The sequence below is a fragment of the Pholis gunnellus genome, assembly GCF_910591455.1.
Source record: "Pholis gunnellus genome assembly, chromosome: 15".
NCBI lineage: Eukaryota > Metazoa > Chordata > Actinopteri > Perciformes > Pholidae > Pholis > Pholis gunnellus.
In genome coordinates, this window is record NC_136542.1 from 11,526,640 (window position 1) to 11,554,319 (window position 27,680).

Genomic DNA, 27,680 nt, shown 5'->3' on the forward strand with positions numbered 1-27,680 from the left:
TAGTGAGCCCCCTACACAAAGGGGATTATCCCCAACACAATAACTGGTCTCTCTAATAGAGACTACTCCTAAAGGGACTTTAAACAAAGCCGTAATGCGGATTTGAGCTCCACTGAAACAGCTAAATAAAGATAGCATTAAATATATTTCTCATGCGGAGAAGAAAAGTCACCTCCTTTAAGTGTGTCATCCTCATTGTTTTTAATGTACGTCAAAGATGTTTCAGTGTGTACTTAGCAATTGTAGTGACTGTGTGGTGGGTACTGAGTGCAAGCTATCATTGTTGAAACATAGAGGAGTAACGTGATTGCCGTTGGTGGATAATGAAAAAATCAATAATATTTGCTGTGCTGCGTAAGCACTAGCAGTCGATGGGATGAGGGAAGACTATTGTCTGAGGAAATCACAGATGTGAAATTACGCAGAGTTGTCTCCCTCCATGGATACTGGACACCTCACTACTTTCATGAATCACTGATGTGGAGAATCCAGTTAAAAGCTTTTATCCCGTATGGATTTCCCTCATTAAATGTATAACAATCAGAAAAGAGAAATTGCAGACAATGAGAAACAGATGAGTAAGAGAAGCATATAGTTGAGATATAGATCATGCAAAACTGAAAGATGTCTGTAAGGTTTTATATATTCAATGTAGAAAAGAGAGATATATATTTTACTGCACCTGGGCGGCTTCTCTTTGTACATCAAGTCCATAAGTGACTGAATAAATGCTAAATTGGCTTTATTTCTGATGGTATGCAGATCTAGTAGCAGGGAAACAGGAATAAGTAATACAAGTTGTCATGGTTAGCATGTTAGAAAACGGAGCCACCATCCAACATGCTACAATAATAAGTGCTGGTATCTGAAAACCCAAAGTAAGTGAGGCAAGGTAAGAGAAGTGCGTGTACACCTTCTCTTCTCACGTGTTGTATTCCTGTGTAATGAGCAAAGTGCTGATAATGTCAAGGATAACAACTTAAAAACCGGTGCAGCAGGTGTTGTACAGTACCAGAATAGCAAATGGAATTTAGGAATGAGGAAATAACTGACCTTCTAAAATCTCACAAATTACAGTGTGGTGGCAGACAGTATTTCAGAGTTGCAGTATGTTCAGTGTTATGGTGACAGGTGAGAGAAGGTTTACGTCAAAGCAGTCAACCACTTCTTTATCTAAATTTGGACTTCAATTCAAACTACTTTGTCCGCTCAATCTGCATTAGTCAACCTGTCTTTTAAGTCCTTATTTTGTCACGATTCCCCCTTGTACTTCTTGTCATGTCATGACCAGCAACCAGAGGGAGAGCCTGCGAGGTTGTTTGGAAACGTTTACAATGTCATGTTTCCTCTCTGAGAGGAAGTCGATGAAATAAGATGTGCAGCTTAGCTGCTGTTGCCAGGGATTTTCCAACCGCCAACCCCTTGCTTTCTCTCTCTCCCTCTCACACACACACACACACACACACACACACACACACACACACACACACACACACAAACTTAGGCAAGGGCGCAGTGTCTTGTTCGTTGTTCCAACAGACTGCTTAATTGGGTGAGCCTTAGTTAAGATGGTGTGTGTGTGTGTAAGTGTATACAAGCTACAGCGATAGGGGGGTGCTTACACATCTGCAGGACCTGTGTGTGTGTGTGTGTGTGTGTGTGTGTGTGTGTGTGTGTGTGTGTGTGTGTGTGTGTGTGTGTGTGTGTGTGTGTGTGTGTGGGGCCTGTAGGCCAAAATTATATCATATTGCTCTGCTGCTGCCGTCCAGCTGAACCCAGATCCACTCAAAGCAAAAGTCAATGATGTCATTCATTCGCCTCTCCCTCTCCCTCTCTCTCGGCTCGTGTGTTGCGGACCATCCAACCAGACTAATGTTCAGAGACTAGGTCAGCTAAACTGCAGAAACACGCGCAGGCTGCATGCTTTGTCCTCAGGAGGTCGGGAATAGCTCAGGCTAACTGAAAATTAGCCCCATTACACACTCAGACACCCACACACACACACACACACACACACACACACACTGATTGCAGCTGATGGAGGAAGTGAATCCTTCAGAGAAGCATTTTGTCTGTTTAATCACATTTGGAATCTACTGGTCCTGGAGAAGAGGACAGTCTTGATTGAATTAGTCTGTGTTGTTCACAGACTTTCTCACAAAGAAAGCTTCCATTTGATGCTATCATCACTTCAAAGGACCATCCTGGTTGTTTTACCGTCTTTGCCTGCTGGTACATTACCACCAGCCATTATTCAAAGCTTACCATGACTTTGGAATTTTATTTCATGTTTTCCCATTTGATTAGCATTGATTTCTCTACAGTTTGAAAATCAACTTACAATAGAATTGCAACCGTTTTTATATATTAAGCAACCAAATTCATATGATATTTTACTGCATTGTCCTGCCTGTTTATTGCTCATCTTCTGGCTTTGATTTTATGTCATGAAATCAATGTTTTTTGACACTCAAATGGCAGATGTAAGAGCACCCTAGAATGCACCACCAAGGAGTGTTTTTAAACGTCTGCCTTCTAATGTATCACCAAGGGACAATAGCATAACATTTCAACTTTGATAGATTATGATAGATGTTGATTAATCTATCAATTATGCATTTCCTTATTTGCTCAATCAATCATTTTTTTAGTTTATGTAGTGACAGAAAGAAAAATGCTTGTTTGTTGATACATTTCTTTGTCTATTATTGTGGCCAATACATTTTCTGTTGATTGACTAATCAATTCATTGTTTCATCGTTGTGATCTGAAGCAGCTTTAAATTGATGTGTAAACATTTTTTAAAGGCTTTGCTTTGCGCTATGATTGGCAATTATGTTGAGCATGTGAAATGTGTAGCTAAAACATTCACAAGCATCAGTGTAAAGTCATGAGTTAATGCAATCTGTCATTCATTAGCTCCTGATGCACCAAACGCTCCTGATGTGTTTATAAGAAAATCTGTTCATGAGTAAATCCAGCTCACTTACAGCGCTGTAATACTGATGATCACACATTCATGTTCATCTCAAAGCGCCCAGCCTCTCCATCCAAACTAATCCATCCGCCTGCATTCATTTGTGAGATTTGTTCATTTACCTTTTGAGCTTAATGATGTCTGCTCAGATTGGGATCAAACATCCTTTTATCTCTGTGCTCCACACTCATGCTTTTCACCCACAGGCACACTGGCACAGCACTCACCTTACCGACAGTGGCCGTGTACCATGATGGGAACCAAAACGTGCCAGCAACACAAGTGTAGGGGTGCATGGTGAGGAGAGGAGAGGGATATACAGAGAAATTAGGAACAGAAACAAGTGAGTGCATAGGAGAGAAAGGAAGGAAGTTTGAATTAGTAGAAGTGCAGATGGGTGGGTCCGGCGTGCAGGGCAGAGAAGGGAAATAAATAAAGACATTTGATGTTTGTTGGAGGTATTTTGATGCACAGTAGAGGTGACGCGACTCCATCCAGTCTCCTCCCCTTCTTGGCTGAGCATCTATCTCCATCCAAGACCTGATTGATGATGGCACGTGTGGAGGGATTAGGATTAAAGCCCTGCTCACGTTACCAACCACAGTAGCCAAGGAGGGCTGCCGGGGAGGAGATGACGGTTCACGTCTGTGTTTGTTTTCCTCAGTTTAGTGAAGCTTCAGTTCAAATGATATCGATAGGGCCCTTTTTCTCTTTAATTTACTATAAATCGTGGTCAGAAATTGCTTCCTAAAGTGAGAAATCAAAGTAGCTTGTGTTACACCTTCCTGTTGAGGTTAAATCCACAAGTACTGACTCTCGCCTTGAAATATCTACTCCTCTTTCTCTTTTCTCCTCCTGCCCTGCTCTTTTACATCAATACCTAGTAAAACCTGCTGGCAAGCTGATATTTCCTCCACTCCACATAAAACTGCACAAAATGTCAATCGAGAAACGGGGAGAGACGGGAGTATTAGGAAACGATGTGTCTCTACCATCATTCATCTGCAACTGTAACATGTAGCAGTTTAATACATATCGACATGAATGGGATAGCTCATCCAACACAGCTGATTAATTTAAAGGTTGACATTGATTTTCCACTGCTGTGTCCGTGAGAGCACACACCACTCTTTTTATCTCATTCCAGCCTCACTCAATGCTGCTGGAACTTCTTTGCTCTATTTTGTTGTCTTTCTCAAGCTCCTTCTGTTTTCCCTTCGGCCTCATCCAATCAAACTCTCTCACGCTCTTTATTTGATCTCGTGTTAGTGCCCCGAGTGGAGATTAGAGTGCTTCTCTTTTTCTTTTTTCTAAATCTCCAGACTTGTCAGATATTGAGCGGGTAGTTTGGTTTCGGGCCTCTGTGGTCACGAGTCACACTACCCCCTCCCACTCCTTATCTCCCTCAAAGTTGCTCTACCCTTTCTCCTGATAAGGGTTCGCCTCACACTTTCTCTTTCACTTTAATGACACAGAATAGAGAGGCGTTTACAGTTACACAGTGTCAGTGTGCGTGTGTGTGTGTGATCTATGAGAGCCAGCACATCCGTGGCTGCTCTTGTTGCCAGTTGAGAAGTGATTACGTAACTAAAGCAGTCCGGTGTCCACGTAGTGCCAGCCCTCGACACAGGTATCGTGCTCTATTCATGTCCTTTAAATACTTGTAGGGCATTCTATGTAGACATACGTATATGTATGGATAATCTATCTGTAAGTAGAATATGTTGTTTCTGCACAGAAGAGAAAGATTCGGCCATTTACCAGCATCATACTGAGTCAGGGTCAAATCATATTGAGTAGCAAGCAGCAGCTCAGGTTGGTATTTTAGCAGAAATGTGTACAGCCCAAGTAATAATGATAATAATCTGTCCAGTATCTGGGTTACATTCATGCAGAGCAATGCCAGTGAATAGACCTAGGTGCAGGGACTGAGTAATCACATTCATTTTCATAATCTACTTCCTCAACAAAAATATTATGATTATACGTAATGTTTAGAACTGCAACTAATGGTCATTTAAAGCCGGTTATAATTTCCCAGAGCCCCAGTTGGCGCTGAATGTGTGAAAAACTAAGTACGGTACTTTCCTCAACAGCAGATGTTCACATTTAAGAAGCTGTTTCCAGATAATGTTCTGCATTTTGCTTGAAAAAATTACTTGAAAGATTAATCAAATATCAAAAAAGTTGGCAATTCATTTTCTGTTGCGCAACTTTAAACAATTTAAATCCACCCTTCAGTCATGTTGTTTGAGATTTGTAAAAAACTGAAATTGCTATTGCTGTTTTTAGGGCTGAATGTAGCTTCAACTGTTGTTATAAATTAGGTGACAAATCATTTGTGATATCAATGTGATATCAGCTCCATATAAAACTCTCTATAAAATAATTTCTCCTCTTAAGTAAAACACAAGTCTTGTCACATATGTTGTGGTGATCACGTGATACATTACGTTTTATTAAGAAACAAGGTCAGAGTCAGCGTACTCATGGAAACAGCCTCTTGGTGAGCCAGCGGGCAGAAGATACCATTTGTTGTCTGAACTGAGTATTTTCTCTCTCTCTCTCTCTCTCTCTCTCTCTCTCTCTCTCTCTCTCTCTTGTCTTTTCCTCCACTGACACACATTGACGCATCTTCATGACCCACTAAAACAATCAGGCATGTAAAGCAGGAGTGTGTGAGTTCCTGTGCTAAATATATATACTGACCCGGCTTCTGGCAGTTGAACATGAAAGGGGGAAGCACTCCCTGGTTATGTATGTGTGTGTGTGTGTGTGTGTGTGTGTGTGTGTGTGTGTGTGTGTGTGTGTGTGTGTGTGTGTGTGTGTGCGCGTGTGTGTGCAGACCATCACAAGGTCAGGAGAGGAGACACAGCATGAGTCCTTGAAGAGGATGTCAAGGATGGGTAAAAAGGCCATGAAACAGCCAGAAACAGAACTGTGTGGTAGGATGCTGCTACTCTACATGGTGACACTAAATGTGTTCAGAAGAGCGTTGACTTCTACCAGTGGGGAAGTAATAAATCACATCAGTCAGCAGAATCCCACAGAGATGGCAATATTTTTAGCCTCAGCTTGCTGCTCCAAGTATCACCAAAGCTATTCTGATACACATACAAATTAGTATGTAAATAATATCCAGCACAGATCTTCAGTGTGTGTCTGCATGAGTGCAGGTATTTCAGTCCACAGTCATGTGTGCATATGCATATCTGTGCATTTGAATGTCTTTACATAAATCTCCGTTTTAATCCCACAGCAAGTCACCAAACCGTTTCAGATTAATTAATGATCAATTCAATGACTGTGGCAAGGTGAGTGTGGGCTCGGCTATATTTATGGTAATCATCTCCATCAGCACATTGTCTCCAGTGGGCCCGAAGTTCACGGCCCACTGATTTGGTCGCTCTCATCTCTAAACCCTGGTCAGGATTTCATTTGGCCAGTTGTGATGCGAACAGAAATAATTAACCTCTCGGCGCCCGTGGTGCAGCTCTCAGAGGCTGCCCGGTACCCTAATTGGTCTCGTACACCTGCTGTTAATGGAGGAACCAGGGGGAAAGCCCCGACTCTGCATATGTGGGTGTTTGTGTATGTATCCCCCGTTGCATGTGTTCAGTTGGACTGTAACAGATGGAGAGGGACAAGAGGAGAATTAGAAATTCCATTAAAAATAGATCCATCAAGAGCACAGCTGCAGAGATGAGAGGATGGATATGATTATTTGGTTTGTTTTCCACATATTGTTGTCAATTTGTCAATTTCAACGAGGGGTTAAAGCAAAAGATCATGCTTTAAACCAAAGACTACTTGCGATGGGTCTGGTTTTGAATGGCCAGCTTTGTTCCTACAGGGCGTATTTTGGTTTCTTCCTATATACGCTTTAACTTAAGTAGTTCTGGATATGGAATATGGAAGTATTTAATTTCATAACGGAGCAAAGCAGAATACTTGTAAAACATCCCTTGTACAGTCAGCTTGATTTGACACCTGTCCTTCACAACCGTCCACTGTCACCACAGAGAGCAAAGAAAAATTAATGATGTGGCCCTGTGAGGTTTATGGCTCACTCAAGCTCAGCGTAGCTGGATGTGACAGGCTCAGGTGTGTTTTCTGGGTGCTGTCAAAGCTCTGTTTATAAAAATAGACTGCATGTAAAAACAGACATCACCGGTTGAGTGGAAAGCCAGAACACAGTGTGAGCGTATTGGAGGGTCAAGTTTGCAGAGACACACCAAAAATCAAGCAAGAAAGTCTTAATATATCAGTCTAGCAATGATCTCGCCTGCTGCCAGCAGCCACTGTATGTTCTCTCCCGTCCAGATGGCAGATATATACGATTGGCCGATGTTCAGGATGCTGACAGTCTCTGGCACACATGCTCTGTCACAGCGTCTCTGTATGTGTGTGAGACCATCCTCACACCAGTGAAATCTGGGTTTCCCAGATCAACACTGTTACTGGATGGAACAACACGGTTGCGCACACACACACACATTGGATTGAACACGAGTCCTGCCTCCTGTTCCTCCCTGGTTGTTTGTTACTGAGGGACAAAGCCCTGTTTTATGTGAAGAAAGGTTTAGACTTAGAAAGAGGCTTTTGTCAGAGCCTGGAGTCTCACTGCCAAGCATGACTTAGTGCTTCTGTAGTCTGTTTCTTCCCTGAACAGTCACAGCAAAAAGAAGTGTATATTTCTCCAGCTGTTTGCTGCTTTTTTGGGGTCAAATCTCTTAGTTTGTTCTAGTTTAGACAGAGAAGTCATGTAGAATTTAGCATGTTGTTCTTCTGAGTAGAGATGCACCGATTCAGACATCAAATATCGGGCCGATACTAACTCAAATAGCTGTGTGTTGTGACAATGGGATTGATTGTTTACATAATAACTATATACTGTACATTACTGGAATTTTTATTCAGATCGGTACTCTGTATTGGCACCCCAGTTTGTATTAGTCAGCAAAGAGCATCTTTGTCATTCAGAGACGAGGGCTGTCTGTTTACAATATTATGGCCATTATTATTATGGTATTATCATAGCTGCACACTGCCGAATATAGCCGACACCCTCGTGATTTGTTCATAAAGCAAAATGATTCACAGAAGTGTGTGCAGGCTGCTTATCCTTCAACCCTTTTTGTCACCATGCAGCCATATGAAGACCTGATGAATAAAAGCTATTGAAAGGCTTTTTCACGCTTTGACCTTTTCTGCATGCAGGGAGACAGATTAAAGCCCAAACGTTGTCACGATCGCTGTCCCTCATGGAAGTGAAGATAATTTGAATTCAGCATGGGAATGGCAGACTCAGTCACTAGCCATGAATACCACGATATGGAAATGTAATCACACACTGTTAATGCATAAATAGAGTTTGATTTCATGAAAATATTCAAGAGATTAGATTAATTATTTTTGAAATCTGTGTTAAACTATTCTCCAAAAAAAACCTATTACAACATTATCTATGTTGTATCTTGCACTTGCTATTGATAAAAAGTCAATCTAATTCTTATGGCTGTCCATTTGTATATAACCACAACAAGGATGGTCCAAATATCCCACACTCTGAAGCCTGCATGGCATACTAAACAGTCTGCCGATAAGCTACATTTTCATTCAAGCAACATATACGAGAGCAAGAGAAACAAGGGACAAATATTAGAGAAATAATACATATTTTACTGCCAAGCCCTCTTTTAAGTGTAATCCTTCAGCGGCTCTTCTTCTTCCCACAGTCAATTCTTGTCTTGTTTCAGGAATCCATCCCACCACAGTTTCTGGAGAGACAAATAGAGGGAGAGGTGAAAGAGGTTACAGACGTAGAGAAAGAGAGAGGGAATACAAATCAAGCCTGCTGCCAAGATCAGAACCTCTGAGTTAAGGGATCACTAGCTTTGAGCAAGATCTGCTCCACATATCCAACATAATCCCTCAGCCACACTGTGAACACTTCCTCTTTGACAGACTGTGTGTGTGTGTGTGTGTGTGTGTGTGTGTGTGTGTGTGTGTGTGTGTGTGTTGTGTGTGTGTGTGTGTGTGTGTGTGTGTGTGTGTGTGTGTGTGTGTGTGTGTGTGTGTGTGTGTGTGTGTGTGTGTGTTTTGTCAAAGCAGGGTGTTGGGATAGTGTTGTGTATATATACAGTAAGTGTTTGAGTTAAGGATGAGGTATTCTGCCTCAATGGGCCATGTCTTTCTACTTCTTCTTTTTCCCCCCTTATCTCCTTCTCGTTGTGGCTTTCAGATTCTTCAAATATTGATTTGGCCATGGAAAAAAGAACTGCAAAAGCCCTCCCTCTAGTATTGCAAAATACAAATGTGTGATGATTTAATAATACAGATTTGCGATGTTATGAAAAAGAAACTCTGAATTGTATTTCCAATTAGTCAAAGAAAGAAGAAACCTTTGGTAGAGGTTACGTTTAGTGTGATGGGAATAATAAATCCCTGAAATAGAGACCTCTCCATATGGCAAAGCATAACATAGCATTTTATTCCCGTCACTCAGCACAAAAACAATGCCAATGGACAGTCAATTAGGAATTAGGACTGTACACGGATATTTTAAGCCCAACCATGATGGTTTGCCTAAACCTACCTTTCGTTTCGTAGTCAATGTCGCCCCAATTTCGCAATTAGTGCCGCTCAGCAACAAAAAAATAGATTGTCATAAGACTGTGTTGTACCTTTATGACCAACTGTGCCTGCTAGAACGACCATTTGCAATGCTCTCCCCAAAAAGCCCAGCATACCCTCCCCTCCAATCAACAATAAGCACAAATACACAACCCCACAAATCAATGGCGTACAGTCCCTTATGGTTCTCTACAGGCAGACTTGAAACGCTGATGGCGTCCGTTGCATCATCCCATCATCTACTCAGCCATACCATGTTCTGCTCAGTGGCTTTACATGTGTATGTGTGTAAGTGTCAATGCTTTGTGAGTGGGAATCAGAGTGATGGTAAGAGCGGCAAGGGGGTGGAGCTGTCTCCCATTTGACCTGAGTTTGCCCCCAGGAAGGATGTAGCTGATGGGAGGAAGGAAGGGTTTAATGTGTTCGTACAAGGACAGTTGGATCTCTCTTGGGGATCATTCGGCCTCTCTTCATGCTCCTCTTTGACCCCGACACACACTATTTATGATCTGTACACACACACACACACACACATTTTCTCCTCTGCAGTCTTCACTCGGGTCGTGTGTGATGGCTTCCCCTCCTCTGATCCACCTCTGTGTATTTATAGCTCCTAAGCCCCGGTCCAGCAAAAGCCATCAGAGGCAGCTTGTAAACCACGCGTCTGTCTCCCTAATCTGAACAGTTGATTAGCTAATACACTTCTGTCAGGTCATCCGCTGCTCGCTGCAGGTGACACACAGGATTGATGGCACTTAAGTAACGATTTCTTCCTCCTACATTTTTATTTTTCTCAATTCTTTCTCCAATCTCTAACTCAGTTGGTTTTGCGATTTTTCACTGGGTGATGATGGACGATTTCCGTCATATCTGAGGCAGACTGCGATTTCCTAAATGCTGCAATTTCATGCATGGCATTTTTCATGTCTAGTACTCTGCCATATATCTGAATAACTCTGAAATGTGTCATTCAGCAGCACACACAGTTATGTTATATTTGCTTTTTAGCCATGTGGCTCTGTCGGTCAGTCTACCGCTTTGGTCCAGACTCGAATATCTCAACAGCTACTGAATGGATTGCCATCAGAAAGACATTCATGGCCCTGATGAGGATGAATCCTCGTGCCTTGGTGACTTCTCCTCTAGCGTCACAATGAGGTTGGAATTTGTGACTTTAAGTGGTATGCCTTGACAAATATTTAATGGATTGCTATGAAATATGGTACACACATTCATGGTCCCCAGGGGATGAATTGTAATAACTTAAGTGATCTTCTTGCTTTTCCTCTAGCGCCATCATCTTGTAAAAATGTGTTTTATGACCAAATAACTGCAAATCTAGTGACAATCCTGTCATCCTCAGCTGTCTCTGTGTTAACTGCTTATTAGCATATATGTTTGCCTGCTAACATGTTAACTTAAGATGATGAACATGGTGAACAATATGTCAAATGTCAGCGTGTTAGCATTGTCATTTTTATCATGTTAGCATACCATGCCTAATGACAGTCCCGCAGTGCTGATAGCATGTCTGTAGACTCTTGTTTTATTATCAACACTATATTCTCTGCCCCAACTGGATTCACTCTTATTCATCCCTGACTCCGTATTTCCCGGCCTGTCTCTAAATCATTACCTGCTTTACCTCCTGGCATTGAATGTAATCCTGCCTGCCACTTGGTTATGATTAGGTCCGGACTTCCATTAGTGAAGCCAGCCGCAGACTGAAGTCAGGTTGTTTAATATGTGTGACTCATTGGTCTTGGGAGAAATTACTTTCCTGAAAACATAATATGCAGCAGTTGAACTGGCACTATGGCAGCGCACCACCTGGCCGTGTGCATTCATGTATGGAAATTAAAACTAGTTGGCAAAGTGCTGTCTGCATCCAGAGATGGATGTGCCAGCAGTGTGGCGTCAGCGCTTCCTTTTCTGTCTCTGAAAAACAGGAATTATTGTCATAATGTTGTGACAGGTCGTTTCCTGCAGCTTCGGGTTTCTTTGATGTGTTGATTTTCTGCAAACACTGGTTGTTGTTTTTCAAAACCACCCATCGTGGCGTAGCTTAACCTGGCCGCTGAAGTTTCCATCAAGTCAATTGAGCTTTACTGTTTGTTCTCTCTGCACTGCTGAGAGAAAAGAAAACAGGCATCAATCACTCTGGTTGTCAGTGGTTTATTAGTGGATCAAAGTATGCAGGAGTATGCGAACACATGGTGAGACAGCTGGTATAATGGCATTTCCTCAGAGGGAATTTCTTTGGTATAATTTTCTTTTATCCCTCGAGTGTGTATTTATATTCCTATCCTCGTGTGTTTATATAGCATAGGAAGTGCAAGTCTGTAAAAGCTCCAGTGACAGAGTGAGTCAGCTAGAAAGCCAGACTGCTGAGATCAACACTGCAGCAGAAGATATTATATACACGAGGTCTCCATGCATTGCTCAAAACGTGAGATCGCTCCCTCCGTACTGATCAGAAGCATTTACGCTGGACTGTTTTAGTCTTTTTACTCCTTCAGTTTATTGATCTTTGTGGTTGAGAGTGCAGAAGGGAGTAAATGGGTCAGAGCATGTGTGCACGCTCCAGTGTTCATTATTGATGGCAATGAGGTCAGTAACTGACTCAGAAATAAGGTGGAGATGAACGTAGGGGGGATGGAGTGGTTATTTTAGAGCAGGGAAAATGAGCTGAGGAGAATGCCTGTTTTCTATTTGCCCCTCATTGAGTCCCCGTCCCCGGCTGCAGTGATGGACAAGCCGGCAGGTGGTCCAGCCAGAATGACATCGCCTTGTAGAGCAACCTAATGGGGAGCAGCGTGTCACGATGCATTACTGTAGAGTGAGCAGATAGATAGGCTCAGAGATCCGTCTCGGATGTGTGGCCCAGCCACATATTGAGCAGATAATGTAATGGGGAACAGAAAAAGACATCCAGAGAGAAGCTGAAGAAGGCTGACAGAAATGAAGTAATTTACGCAGCCGGCTGACAGGTGTGAGAGCACCGGAGCGAGAGGAGACTGGTGGAGTGTAATCATCTGCTTTTGTGAGGATAAAAGAGAGACACGAGTGTCTGTTGGTGTATGTGGTGATGGATTTGTTGTCAAATGAAGATTGACATCTTACTGATTCTGACTCTCTGGACAGAAAGCTTGTGACCTGAGCCCCAGAGAGTGCTGTCATATGAAGAATATGAAAAATGTATCCGCATCCACACACACACACACACACAACTGTGCTGTGTGTGTGCATCAGTGTAACACCATCATCAACACATATTGTTCTGTATGAAACACAAAACTGTTGCTCCGACTGACCTTTTCTGATTTCCGTCTTGCCTGTGAACACATTAAGGGGGTGTTAACGTGCACCCAGAGGGTTCAACCGTGGAGCAGGGTGACAGACGGAGGAGGTTAGCGCAGAGCCGGGGAATCATGTCGGTGACAGCCAGTCATTGTACTTCAGCGACTGGTATCATGCTCTCATTGTGTCCGTGTTGGGAGCAGACCCACAACCGACGCTGAACAGAGGCTGTTGTTTTTGCTCTCTGGTGATGTCACAGTTCAGATATTATATGAAGCTCCTCTCCACACCTTATGCTCTTTCATCTCACAGATGATGTCACCATTTCTAAAGTAACAGCTCGGTCCTTGACATCACCGACGCTATGCCTGCTTTGCCGTAGAGAAAACGTGGTTATATTTGGTTGTGAAGTCAGAGTTTATCAGATGTCTAGATGACATATAACCATTGCGTCAACAGCATTCTAGTGAGGATATTTCTTTTTTGAAATATATTCCTTTCATAACCCTGATTCTGTGTCGGAGGTGCATATGAACAAGGGCTGCTTTGAAGAGAGCGTCTCAGGTGAGCAGAATGTTATTAAGATCCTCTGGAAAGGGCTTTGTGTGTTCAGATGAAGTAAGATTGGTGTTGTGCGTTATGAAAGAAAATAGCATTTCCTCCTTTGAGTAGAAATCTTTTCTGTGAGTGAATGTAGGAGCATATTACACTTCACTGTTGGGAGTGTAATGTGTCAAATTATGCACCGGCTGTTTTCATCTGCCTCCATTCGTCCAGATGGAGTTTTCATTATGGAATCTTACTTGTCTCACTTGTTGTCACGGTGCATTGTCAATGTGAGGCAGTGTGTCTGTGAAATATTTCCTTATGTGTCCAACAAGCTATTAATCACAGGAAGACACCAGTAATGGCTGTGACAGTGACAAAAGGGGCACCTTTGTGTGTATGCTATGTGTGCTTCTGTGTGAACAGCAATGTCTGATCTGAATCTGCTCAGATTTCTATTTTCTGCTACAAGCGTCAAGTGTCCTATCTGCTTAATGCACCAATTTACCATCCTGTCTTATTGACGGTCCCCCCGACTAAAACAATTCATAACCCGCTAACAGGCATGAGGATTTTGCTCACTAATGGGATTCATCCACTCATAAACAAATCTGTGAAATTGCCTCTCCGGCAAGTTCTGCCAATTAAATTAAGATGACTTCATAGGACCCTGTGGGATTATATACTTCTGGATACTTGTTGTGATGCCTAAAAAGTGTATGATGGTCTTGAAAAACACAGAGACTCTCGTTCAACATCATTTCAATAATTATTTACTCATCAAGAATGAAATGTGTATGATGTTCATGGTTCATGGTATCAGGATGAAAAGTATGACTGCAAGTTTTGGGGGTTTTCTACCTGGATATGCTGAATTGTGTGATATGTTTTGGTAATTTTACTAAGAAATTACTCTAAAAATGAATTTGCTTTGAAATGATTTACATGGTCTTTTGCCTAATCTACTGTATATTAATCATTTGTCAAGTGAGACGAGCAACAAACATCTATATTACACTTCTTTCATGATAAACACCTTTGTTGTTGAGAACATCATATTACTTTCATGGTTTTATGTTATATTAAGTTATGTCTTGAGTCCCAAGTGTTTTATTGCAGCAAAGATTAAAATGTTGGTAATAAAAAATACCATACGCTCCGAAAGGATCTTTTTTATCTACAAGCAAATATTTGAGGAAATCTGATCAGGGACGTCCTGAATCCCCTCAGCAGCTTTTGTTTATCACAGAGACTCAGAGGCTCATCACACCACTTTGTTTACACCAGAAATTCACATATTTCACACATTCAGTGTGTTTTAAACGCTGTTGTACTTCATTGTTTAAGAATGTAATTTACAGAAGCCAAGAGCTTCATCAGATTTCCATAATGTAACCAGGCAGTCGAGGTTCAGCTCGGATTCTCAGAAGGACCACAGACTGCAGATCTGCCTAATCACCAGATGCCTGCTCACTAATGCATAATGCATCAGACTGTTATTACAAGTCGGCAGGGAAACACAGCAGCGATTTACATTAATATTTCATCGAGCCACTGTGACATCAAAGTCTTAATGGAGGAGACCCTGCGTCTGTGTGTTATCATTAATAAAGTGGACCCTGATGGCCTGTGCTTGGCCTCTATCGGGGTGTCAGGTGGAGAGGTGATAATAACGTGTTAGTTTAAACTCAAAGAACAGACAGACATTAACAAACGGACTCATGTATAAAAGTTTGCATAGAAAAGCTCTTTTGGGGGAATTGATTATTAAACAGTCTTGAAAAAGACACTCTTAGACAGGATATGTAAAAAAATATACCTTTCTATCAAAAAAGGATGTCACCGATAAACCGTTGTATGCAAAGCTAAGCTAACCATCTTCTGGTTGTATCTGTATATTGATCACACAAACATGAGAGTGGTATCAATTCTGTCCTCTAAAGCGCATATTTCCCAAAATGTTGAACTATTCCTTTAAAGAGAATATGTTCTATGAGCAGCTCGTCATGCTCTAAACAACAGTGGACAGCACTAACTGACTTTCATTTGATTCCTCATCGCTGACATGAGCTCACTCTGTTTCCTCAGATGACAGTGCGTCAGCAGCCAGCAGTATGGAGGTTACCGACCGCATCGCCTCCCTGGAGCAGAGGGTCCAGATGCAGGAGGACGAGATTCAGCTGCTGAAGTCGGCTCTGGCCGACGTGGTGCGAAGGCTCAACGTGTCCGAGGAGCAGCAGGCCATGGGCTTACGCAGAGGACCCACCAAAGGTAACATAGATACACAAGCATGCTTTTTCATGGGTTTTTCAGTTACTTCTTCTGGAGGGTTGGGCAACAGGATCAGCAGCTCTTCTGGTAGCCCCTTTTTCTCCTTTTTCACTTTGTTCTTTCTCTTTCCTGGTGATGTCTCCTTTCCTTTAAATCCAGCTTATTTCCTTCCTCTTCCTCCTGTCTTCTCTCCTCCTGGACTGTGTTGTGTCGTTAAATGTGCGTCATGTGTATAGACGCTGCTTTGATGAGAAAGTCTCCATCAGCAGACAGCAGTGTTGGGAAGCCAGGTAGGCTGACCGTGAAGTCTGTCTGCACTAACCAGGCTTGGTGTTGTGTTTACAAAAGGCTAATTTCAGTCACTGCCTGCTATTGTTTCTCTAGGAAACACACAGATACTTTACGCACTGCACTGCCTGAGGTCAATGCACTGTGATCAGAGTCTAAATTTTTCAAAAAAAAGATTTATTCTCAACCAGAGGAACTTGGTCTGCAGTGCATATAGTCCAATAATTCATTGATAATATTAAGTTATCAATGAACTGGCACAACTTAGTGTGAACATTTTTTTCTGTTTGCCTCTGTGTATGCAACGTTTCTGTTAAAGGACAATCCCCCCTAACATTTGTTTCTCTATTAAACAAGAAGGAGCTGTTGTCGGTGTATTTTGATTTATTCCTTCTTAAAAAATGAAAGTTTGCCCCTCTTTCCAGTCTTTGTGCTAAGCTAAGCTAACCAGCTTTTGGCTGTAGCCTCATATTGAACAGACTGACATGAGTGATATCGATCTTCTAATAAAACTCAGCAAGAAAGTTAGTCGGCGTATTTCTCCAAGTGTCAAACTGATCCATTAAGTTAGAGTTGAAACAACTCTCACAATTAGAAGCACAACTCTTAATTATTAACTTGAAAAAACTCTTCCTTCTGCCATTTGCTCCAATTGATATCACTGAATGCAGCCTCTTCTCATATTTTCTCTGAGGAATGTAGAAAGTTAAAAAATAAATAAATACAACACTTCATCAAGGAATAAGAAAGAACTGAACAATAATAGATTGATCGATGATACGCTTTTCCGTTTTTGTGGTGTTTTCTTTGTGTATCAATTCTGCGTGCGTCGAATTTTAGCTGAGGTATGTTTGATACAGTTTGTCTCTCAAGTAGCATCCTCACCCCAGAGGCTGATGAACTCTGCATGTGAAATCAACTGAACATCATGCCTTTTTATGCCCTCAAATGTGCATTTGAGTGATGAAACAGAAACAGATTATGAATCTGAGCTGCTGCCAGTTTCAGTCTCTGGAGTGACTGTGAACCAATGGAGTTTGAGTTTGATTTGATTTCGGGAGCTGAAGGATGACTCAGACTCCGGCGATGCTTTCTCTTATTGTTCTCCACCTTTAGCTGCAGGGATTCGGCAGCCTGCTCCCCTCTACTGAAGCACAATGATTTGTTTTACACACATACCACAGATTGCATCTGGACAATCATGGACACACACATAAACACACACATTCATCTTCTTTAACATGCTAACCTAAATTACAACCTCAGCTTGCCCCTGCTGCATAATTACGACATGAAAGATAACAGAGCAGAGTGTGTGTGTGTGTGTGTGTGTGTGTGTGTGTGTGTGTGTGTGTGTGTGTCTGCTGGATGAAACAGGGTCTATTAAATATGTATCACTGCAGATAGAGCTGCAGCTTGACTTTGTTATTCTTAGGCTTGCCTGTGTTCATGCCCCTTTTGTGTTGTCAAACCGCCTTCTGTAAATTGTTTGTAAACATATATCATCTGTATGGAAACGTGATTGAAACCGAACAATATTCTCAATAAACTGAGAAAAAGACACACAAAGTGTGAATTCATATTTGCATTACATTTAGGACTCTCACTGAAGAGCATGGTATCACTGCAGAGGGAGTGTTTTATATGTGTAGTGTTTAAGGCTGCAACAATAATTAGTACTCGATACATCAAGTAAAATTACAAAGTGTTACGGTTCAATTCAAGTTTTAAATACCATCATTATTGCATTAACCTGCAAAAAAACGTACTCTATACTCAAGTGAACAGAACACTGTGATTACTCATTAATTACACATTTTTATGGCAGAAGGTTGACAAAGTATAGTTCATTGTCTAAAACCTGGGCCTTTTGTATTCGTATGAAAGTTGATCATGTTTGTTTTTAATTTAAACGTATTTTTATTGTTTTATGTTGACACTCAACTTGAGTAGAAATCTGTCTGTAAGTGAATGTGGGAACTCAAATGACACCACAGCAGCTGACCCTGCTCCTGGTCTTGTTTTCAGCTTTTTATTCTGAATATGCCGGTTGTTGTCCTTTTCCTTGCAGCCAGGCCAATGATCGCCACCCTGCCGTTACGGCCCACAGTAAACAACGGGACCATTCTACCAAAGAAAGGCAGCGGCACTCTGCCCTCCCCATCTGGATCTGGATCTAGGAAGGACACCAGCACTCCAGCCAGCAAGAGGTGAGGAAAAGAAAAGATAATGCTCTCTAAACAAGTGTGCAAATGATATGCAGTCTGCTCTATATTATTCTATTATCCTTTATCTATTGCATTATTTAGACTTTTAAGGAAGTTATTCACCTTTTATTTGTACTTATTCCAAAGGAGAGAGACATGAATGTTTGCACTACAGCTCTAAGTCAAGTCGAGTGTTTGGTATTAATGTCTCGAGTTAAGTGTCACTTTACTGAACCTTCAGGTCTTATTAACACTGTTTTAAGTGTGTTACATCCAGATAAAGCTGCATGTAGGCCAGGTTGTGATGTCTTGCATGTATCATATGGCTTTCCAGACATTTTATTTGTCTCGAGACATTTTTCAGTCCTGTCTGTCTGTGCCATGTCGGATCATTCAACCCGTAAATTGTCACATACCTGGCTTTTTATCAGCCAAAGCGACTGACATTTAACAAGGCTGATAAACAGAGAAACGGTAGTGTCATCTAGGCTTCTTTGTTTTGTGTGTGTGTGTGTGTGTGTGTGTGTGTGTGTGTGTGTGTGTGTGTGTGTGTGTGTGTGTGTGTGTGTGTGTGTGTGTGTGTGTGTGTGTGTGTGTGTGTGTGTTTACACATGCCCGTGGAGCACAGGTTATTAATCTTGTCTGTCAGGGGAACAATAGCCTTTTCCCGTCTCTGGAGGACATTACCATAATCAGATGAAGCTCAGCAGGCAGCAGGGACCTGCTCCAATCCAAGCAGCTGTTAACTTCCCTGTGGCCTTGTTTCCTTGATTTCCAGTATGTGTAGTTTTATTTCTGCTTCGCGGAGGTTTTCCAAGACTTTCAGCTGACACTTTATTATGCTGACTCTCACCTTAATAAGGTTTACCTAAGAGGACAGTAAAGAAATGGCTCTGCAGATTCAAATGTAACCAGTATGAGGATGGTTGATAGAAACAAACGCCAAGACAGACCGTGTCAATGCAGGAAGTGGGATTTGGTCGACTTCATGATTACTTGAACTTAAATTAGACTTTTCAATTACTTCTTTAACACTTTCTCTGCTGTAACTAGTTTTTCACCTGGTGAATAGCCAGGGTTTTAGAAATACAGAAGTCAATTTCTGCTACATTATATTTTCTTTTTAGGATACTTTAGTCCTGTTTCAAAGCCTTTTATACAATAACTACAACAAATTCTAGTGGATAAATAAGAAAACCTTGTTTTTTCATTTATTTATTGGCCTTTGAATTGACAAATTTCAATATATTGAATACAGCTGAAAAATACTGTAGTGAGCCAATAAATTGGCCACTCGTAAACATTTTTTAATTTCTTCCAGGTGGTTTAAACCTTAACATTCCCAGAAGAAATACGAAGCACATGACCTCAGTGTCTGCTTGGATATAAATTAAGCTAATGAATGACTGCTGTGCTGAATAGAGGGTTTGAATATTGACTTAAATGTAAAACAGTTTAAGGGCATCCTCTTGTCGTTAAATAGCAGCAGTTGCCTTTCTGTGAACTCCTCAGTCCTCTTCATAGAACCCTTTATATTTTTGGTTAGTATAGATTAAATGCTTTTAGCCTGAGTGAATAGGCATCAGTCTGTTTATCTTTACGTATTGTGTCCGTCTGTCCCATCTTCTCTGTCTTGCTTGTCCGCCCTGTCTCTCTCTGATAACATGTCCTTTGCTACTATGATGTTATATCCTGTTTATGTCCTGTCTACCTTCAATGTGATGTCCTGCAAATCCCTCCAGTTTGTCCTCTCTGTCTCGCTCTACCAGATTTTTCTACCTGCCCCTCAGGTGAGAGGATTCAGTATGTCACTAGTCACGATTATAACATCATCGCTGCGTCGCAGCGCCGATGCATGCTAACCCTTATTTTCCGTCATTAAATCATCTCCAAGTTACACGATAATTGTGACATTTCTCTCATTGCTAATATTCACTTTTTGTTGTTTAGGTCATCATTCTTTGTTTGTGTTGATTACAGTCTGTGTCTGGGATTAGTTTAAACTGCAGATTGGTCACAATCCCATCAGTGTTGGCATACACACAACAGCCTTCCCCAATGCCCTGTGGCCCAATTACTATGATTCCTCGTGGGATAACACAGCAAACAACAGTTTCTATTCTGCTCTTTACTGAACAAACACACACAGGCTCTCCAGAAGGGATAACGGCCACCGGCCAGTTTTAGGGTTTGAATAGACTTTTCTCCCATAGGGTGGATTAGGTGACTGGGCCTACTGGCCATTGGATTGCTGATGGAGCCTTTTCATTGTTATAAATGGGCAGGCTGTCTGCACATTCAATATGCAGATTTGCACAGGTCTGTACTGACATTGTGGTGGTGATCACCAGAGTGTGTAAGTGTTGGGAAACAAGTTATATCCACATTTACTTGTGTCCCTTTTGCTTTGGTGCAAATTCTTTCTTACGCTGCTGCAAAGTCTCAAAGTTTAAGACTTCTTTTGTTTTATATGTGAAGCCATATTAAGTCAGCCCTGAGCTAAATCATGAAATAAATATCCTTGTATGTGCTTTCAAAAGCTATTTCTTGGATGAAAACTTTACCACAGGGCAGTTTTAGGAAAGCAGCGTCAGGTAGTTTTATGACCTATTTCTTTCTGTTCTCTTTTTGCCTCTGTCCACCTTCCACTCGCCGCAGCACTGTGAGGAGAGCCAACTCAAACGAACATGTGGGAACTCTTACGCGGAAAGATTCGGGCGACTCCAAGGGCAACCGAACTCGTGCCGGGTCCACCGGCAGCAATTCCAGCAGCAAACGAAATGACAGGTAACACGGACGTCTTGTTAAATCAACTTTGCCCATTTAGCAGCTCGCACATTCATCTTCTAGTGTGACACAGCAGAAAAGACACTGATCTCCTTATGACGCACTTTCAAATCAAAAACATACAATGGTGTATCTGGAGTCGGGATGCTGAATGACAGCTGTCTGTTTACTCATTTACTTTGCAGCAAACAGAGGGATCCAGTGTTCAATGCAGGTAAGATCTAGCGGCACCTTCCTGGCTCCGTAGCCTGACAGCTATGACAGTTTCATGCTGTGATACAAACGACTGAGATCCATTAAACACCACATGCTCAGTTACCGCCTGTGTCAGTTAATAGTCGAGGTATTTTTTCTAAAATAATTTTCAAAATATAGAATTACTTATCAGTGCCTCGAACTGACACACAGAGGACCACAGAAGCTACTCAACATGTTGTTGTGTCTTAAACATTCATCCTTTCCATGATCCTTTCATTCACACGTCCACTTCATCCATTCCTGCATATTCACATCCAAACTTCCATTCATCTTTCCTTCTTATTAAGCTCTTTTTGCATTGTTTACGTTGAACTTCAGTTGTGTACAATTTAATATGATTGCGATACTCTTCTGTTTGGGTCTCATACTCTCATTCTGCCTATGGGTCAATAAATCTCATAACCTGTGATGTGTAGAGACTGAGGAGACGTGGAGTCTGGCAAATTGTAGCTAGCAGTGCAAGCTGTTTTGAGCTTTCCAAATGAATTGAAAAAAATAATAATTTCCAGAACTATACACGACATAAGTGGATCATCTCACACACAGTTTATTCTTTGGAATAGAAGAAACACACAGTAACAAGACAATGGGACTGACTATGAAATAAACCAGATCAGAATTTCCCTCTCCAGCATGCTATTGATTTTTGTGTAAATTGAACATTTTCATTTTGTTTACACACCTGGCTTCAGTTCTCTTCAGTTCCGGCTACACCCAGACAAAGTGTACAGCTTACTGACCCACTTCATCAAACAAACTACTTTAGTATTTGTTTCTTTTATCTTGAAATCTAATTAGAGCAAATATGAGCCGAATATAAAATATCTTCTTTTTATATATGTATATTTGCAAACTGTAACCATCAGATTACTACAGGGTTAATCATCACCACTGTGCGCTACTATTACTGGAAATTTGAATTCATTATGGACCATCCTGCAAAGCGGCCCGATCAGTGCAGCACCGTGGACATAAACTGCCACCAGGTGACAGTTAACCAATACAAATGATAATTACAGCAATACATTCTTCCAATATAATGCTTAAAGAGCACTGATTCATTTCAACCATTAAGGAAGAAGCACTGATTCATTAAGAGTATTCAGGACAGAGGGTGCTGTTCGCTAACACCAGGAAACAGGAAGGGAACTCATTGGTTCTTGTGTCTTTCTCTGTGACTTTTACAAGGGATGCGACGTGTGACCCACTGCAAAGGTAGGCTCCCCCCTCCCCTTGACTAAAGCCCCCGGCCCACACAGCTCTCTGGACACTGCCGATGATTTGTTTTGATCTCTGTACATGAATCACCTCTGCTCTGAGCTGCAGTGCAGAGGCTAAGTATCAAACAAGGTCTATTATTTAGGAATTCGAATTTGTATCCTGTTTGGATGTCTCTTCTTATACATTCTGATACCCCAAACATTAGAGGTTTCCTTCGGTGCGATGGTCAGAGAGCTGTCCAGACAGGGGCAGGAGTGGGTTGACAAAGTGTGTGTGTGTGTGTGTGAAAGTTACAATCCTTTTAATGTCTTTAGACTCTATTAACTAACACACACACACATAAATCCTGCCTAACCTCCACTGAGAGTGATTGCAGTGTTTGCACTTGTGTGTCTCCACACTTGTCGTTGCTGCGGTTGAAGCTGCTGCTTCGCCAACCGTGTGCGTGTTTGCTCGCAGCCTCACTTTTGCTCGTAGGCATTTAGTTTCTGTCACCATAGTAACAACACAAAGATTTCTGACACTCGCTTCCTCACAGTTTGCTTAGAATCTTTCTGCGAACACTAGAATCCTCTGTTCTGTGATTCCTCGCTGCAGCTCAGCAAGTAGCTTTGCCGCTGCTCTTGTTATATTTCGAGCCCTCAAAGTGAATATTTGCATCACAAACACATTCAGTCTCTTTAGTTCCTATTGAAGTCTGTTTGATTTTACTGCTTGTAGTTTTCTCACATGGCCTGAAGTGTCGTATGTTTGTGTGTAGTCCCCTTCAGCGAGTACTCGCAAAGCTGCTAAGAATTGTAAAAAAAAAAAAGACTGGAGTTAAAGCTTATTTCCTCCCAAACATATTGTTGTTAGCCACTCTTCTTACAGGATTACAGCATCTAGACCAGTGGTTCTCAACTTTTTTGGCCCCTTAAAATGAAGCAGTGTTTGCTTGCGTCCCCTCGTCACAGGTTTCATTCAGTACATTTTATGAGTACTGAGCAGTTTAATCCAAGAAGGGTTTAGACCCCTAAACCTCTCAACTTGAATAAATATTAGAGGCCTGAAGTTGTAAAACTATGCAGTAATTCTCAAGACAAAAAGTATTTCCTAAGATGTTTTGAATATTGTTCATTGAAGGTTAAATGAGAATTTTCTGGAAAGAAAAACACCATTAAAACCCAAGTAAATATTTTACTTATTAAATAGTAGTTTATTATTGGAAAATATATACTCCATATATGTTGAATTGTATGCTGCCTGTAGGCAAATTTCACATTTTTGCATGTTCAGCTGACCAAGAGACTCTAAATTACACTAGCTAGCTAGAATCTACAGTAAATGTGTATCAAAACATTCTTCTTCTCCTCTCCTGCCCCTTCAATCATCTCGTTACCCTCAGGTTAACCTTGTGACCACTTGCCCGGGTCCCGACCCTCAGGTTTGGAACCACTGATTTAGACCAGTGAGGCAGGATCCTACTTATGAGACAGTAAAAAAAAAAGGTTTTACTTAATTACCCCCAAACTTACCTACTGCTTCAAGATAAGATGCCAGTGTTTGATCATAACACTCAACACGCTGGTGGTTTATAATAGGAGTTTCCCTACTTTCCTTTATGTGTTTTACCAGTTTTATAATGCTTTTACTAAGTGTGACACAATCACAGCCATTACATCTGTCTAACTTATTCTACCAACCTCCTCCACCCTTTACGTTTCTTGCTCCTTCGCCCTGCTTGTCCCCGTTTTGGCCCCTTCCACCCAACCGGCCTTGACAACCTCCACCACTCCTCTCCATCATTGGCTCCTCTGCTCTTTTCCCCCGTCCACATTATAGTCACAGTACAGATTTACCTCAGCCGCTCTGCCAAACGGACGGGGACCAGCGGCAGCCCCACTGCTTCCTCTGTAACGGCCCGCTCAGCCACCGGCCCCCAACAGGCCTCAGAAAGCAGCAAGGCAGGCATGGCCGGAAAGGGCGGTGCTGGCATGGTGCCGCCGGTCAGAAAACCCCCGAGTTTTAACCTCCAGTTAAAAAAGTCAGGGAGTTTGTCATCATTCTCTCCCCTTGATACACCCAGTTATCGCAGTCCCATCAAGTCTCCCAGCCAGTACTTCCAGATTTGTTACTAGCTAATCAAGTCCGGAAACACATAATAGCATAATAACACTCACTTTCCTAGATATCAATGTGTTTTTTTCCCCAACTATCAAGCTGCAACGTGCCCCGAGCCGCTCAGTACAGAGCAAGTTCATTGTTTCATATCAGATCTGTACCTTTAGAAATACCATATGGTGGTGTGTGGTCACTCTGCGTCTCACCTGTCCTCTCATCCCAAAGAAGTTGCAAAGAAATGGCAGGTTTCTTCACCTAATAAAAACTTACCCAAAATCCATTATGTTACCTTACATTTGATTATTTTCTTTCAATGAGCTTTAACAAAAAACATTTCTGGACATTAATGGTTCATTTTGTTTGTTTTGGTTCCCTTAATGTTTTCTGCATGATTTGTTTTTCAGTTTTAAGGTGCTGAGGATTTCTCATTATCTCGGTTTATAAGCTTGGACGTGTTTTTTTTCCACATATCACATTTCCATTGCTCTGCTTGTGTCTGCATTTTATGTTGGTTAACCTCTGCTGTGAGCTGAATATATATGAGTTTTGAAAGTGTTTGCAGTTTATTTTGCGTTCTTTGTTGTCATAAGAATGTATTTGAAATGACTAATAAAGTCAGTTAAAAAGCTAATTTGTTTGTTTGCAAAAAGTCATTTGTTGTCTTTAATTGAGTCTGTTTCATAGCAAAAAGATCCTATCACAACTCTCCATTACCCTCTAATCCTGTCACACAATCATCATCATTGTCACCCTTGTCATTCACATCATAATAACACGTTGTAATATGCTTCAGTGTCATGTCTGTGCTTTTTGTGTACTTGTCATATATTTAAAGAAAATGTGATACTGACATGATTCCAGCGTTTCCTACATGTGTGTTATCTCACTGATCTTTTCTGTTGCTTTTTCTAGAGGAAGGTTATGTGAAAATGTACTTGAAAGGTCGTCCCATCACCATGTACATGCCCAAAGACCAGGTGGACAGCTACTGCCTGGAGGCCAGAGCCGACCTGCCCAGCAACAAACTCAAACTGGACTGGGTGTATCCTTCTTTCCGTTTCAAATGCGGTTTTGCTTGTGTTTTGGAAACTTTTTGAAAAGCACTCTTCTGAGGAGAGTAAATGCAGTTTGTACTGCGGTGTGGTTGCGAGAGGAGGCTGACAAATGTGTCGTCTCCTCTCTCCCTGCCTGTCAGAGTAGATCTGCTCAGATGTTCATTTTCACCGTGTGGTGCTGCTGCAGTTGGAAACGGGCTCATCGCTCTGCAGCCTGCAGTCTGTAATAACCTGCACACAGCCCGCAGGCTGAGGCACAACCAGTCAGCAGCTCCTCTTGTGCCCTTTTATTTTTATTTTCTTTCATTTGGTGGTTTCTCTCCTTCATTTGTTGATGAAAGAATGAATGTAGTGTGTTGTTCAGTCTAGCAGAAACCCACTTGGGAAGGAGCCACAAGGGAGATAAAGAAAAGATTAAATCTGAGGAGTGATGCACACACGCGCGCACGCACACACATACACAAAAATATATATGGGCTGCAATTTGGTATATGTAATCAATGAACTAGAGTGCAGAAGGAATAAACACATGCACACGGTGTCTGAATGTTAGTCGTTTGAATGCATTTGAATGTATTTTTGTTGTTTCTTACCTTCATGTTATTAAATAACAGTAAATGTTAACTTTTTAGTCCTGCAACAAACTTCACATTTTCTAGATTCATCTCTTTGAAACATCAGAAAAGTCACTGTTGCACAGTTCCCACGCTGCTGGCTTCACAGTTCTTGTTTTCTCCAACAGTCTAAAACCAAAAGATATTTAATTTACTATCAAAGAAGACAAAAAGCAGCAAATCTTCATAATCGAGAAGCTTTACCTGGGGAATATTTATCATTTTTCCTTAAAAAAATTACTACATTTTCAATTAATAGTCAATTAATAGTTTTAGCTCTACTTTGGATATCTTTTCTGTTATTTTTCTTGACCTTCTTTGATGTCCAGTTATGGTTACCGCGGTCGAGACTGTCGCTCCAATCTTTACCTGTTGCCCACTGGAGAAACGGTGTACTTCATCGCCTCAGTGGTCGTCCTGTTCAACGTGGACGAGCAGCTGCAGCGACACTACACCGGACACACGGATGACATCAAATGGTGAGAGACGCCTGGGGATAATAACGGGGATTATAAAGTGCACACTAACCTGAGGGACTGCTTTAGTCGTCTACCTTTCATCTCTTTTCCCTGTTAGATTTGATATCCAGCATTTCTTCAATCCTCACAGGCTGTAGAGTTCTTTCTTTTCTTGATACCTGGTACGTGCAGAGTAACTATAATGAGGGAAGGTAAAGAGTAAGACAAGTGAACTCAGGTGTTAGTGTGTCTCGGCATGTCGGCATTTATGCACAAGCATGAAAGTGGGAAAGTGTGCAGAACAGTGAGGGTAACTTTGGGGTTAATACAAGTTCAAATTAATGGATCACAGATCAAAGGGTGGATTGCCAACAAATTCGTACTCCTCTGAAGACAAAGTGTTAAAGCTTCACACATGCTATGAGTGCTGCTACACCGCCGTACCCAAAAGAGGATGAATTCATCTTAAACGATTTAATTTCCCCCGCACATTAGTACAGACAGCGTGTGGTAGCTTCAGTGAATATCGTATTCACAGCTTTAAAAGCCTCCTTTCATGTTGTGCGAGCACGTTGCTCATCTTTATTCAAACTGTCCTTTTGATGTTGAAAGGCTTTTAACTGTTCTCACGTCTTCCTCTTCACCAGCCTGGCCGTCCACCCCGATAAAATCACCATAGCAACCGGTCAGGTGGCGGGCACCTCTGCAGATGGAAAAGTAAGTGAGGTCGATGAGTTATCAGTGGAGTGAGGAGTTTTGCTGTTTTATTTGAGACCTTGTGTTTTGCCCAGCTGATTCAGGCAATGCTGCGTGATAAACAGGCTGAGTAGTTGAAAGGCATTCGCTCTGCGTTCACTTATATAATCTTTGAAGTCAGTGAGTGCCTCAGTAAGCCTTACATTGCATCATACTGATGGCATACCTCTTCTGTGCTCATGTTTGTGTGTGTGTGTTTTTTTGTT

The 27,680-nt window shown here is 41.6% G+C and overlaps 1 protein-coding gene across 6 annotated transcripts in view; it reads left to right on the forward strand.

Moving 5' to 3' along the window:
• eml1 (EMAP like 1) overlaps positions 1–27,680 on the forward strand; it is a 47,975-nt gene that overhangs the window by 13,536 nt on the left and 6,759 nt on the right. For 3 of the 6 annotated variants that reach the window (XM_079175442.1, XM_079175440.1, XM_079175441.1), the window contains exons 2-10: positions 15,548–15,730; positions 15,967–16,020; positions 18,090–18,228; positions 20,884–21,012; positions 21,198–21,226; positions 22,459–22,485; positions 25,504–25,633; positions 26,590–26,739; positions 27,366–27,435. In XM_079175442.1, the coding sequence (XP_079031568.1) occupies positions 15,548–15,730; positions 15,967–16,020; positions 18,090–18,228; positions 20,884–21,012; positions 21,198–21,226; positions 22,459–22,485; positions 25,504–25,633; positions 26,590–26,739; positions 27,366–27,435 (911 nt within the window). The remainder of the gene's footprint in view (positions 1–15,547; positions 15,731–15,966; positions 16,021–18,089; positions 18,229–20,883; positions 21,013–21,197; positions 21,227–22,458; positions 22,486–25,503; positions 25,634–26,589; positions 26,740–27,365; positions 27,436–27,680) is intronic. The other 3 variants (XM_079175443.1, XM_079175444.1, XM_079175445.1) reach the window with 2 other exon arrangements.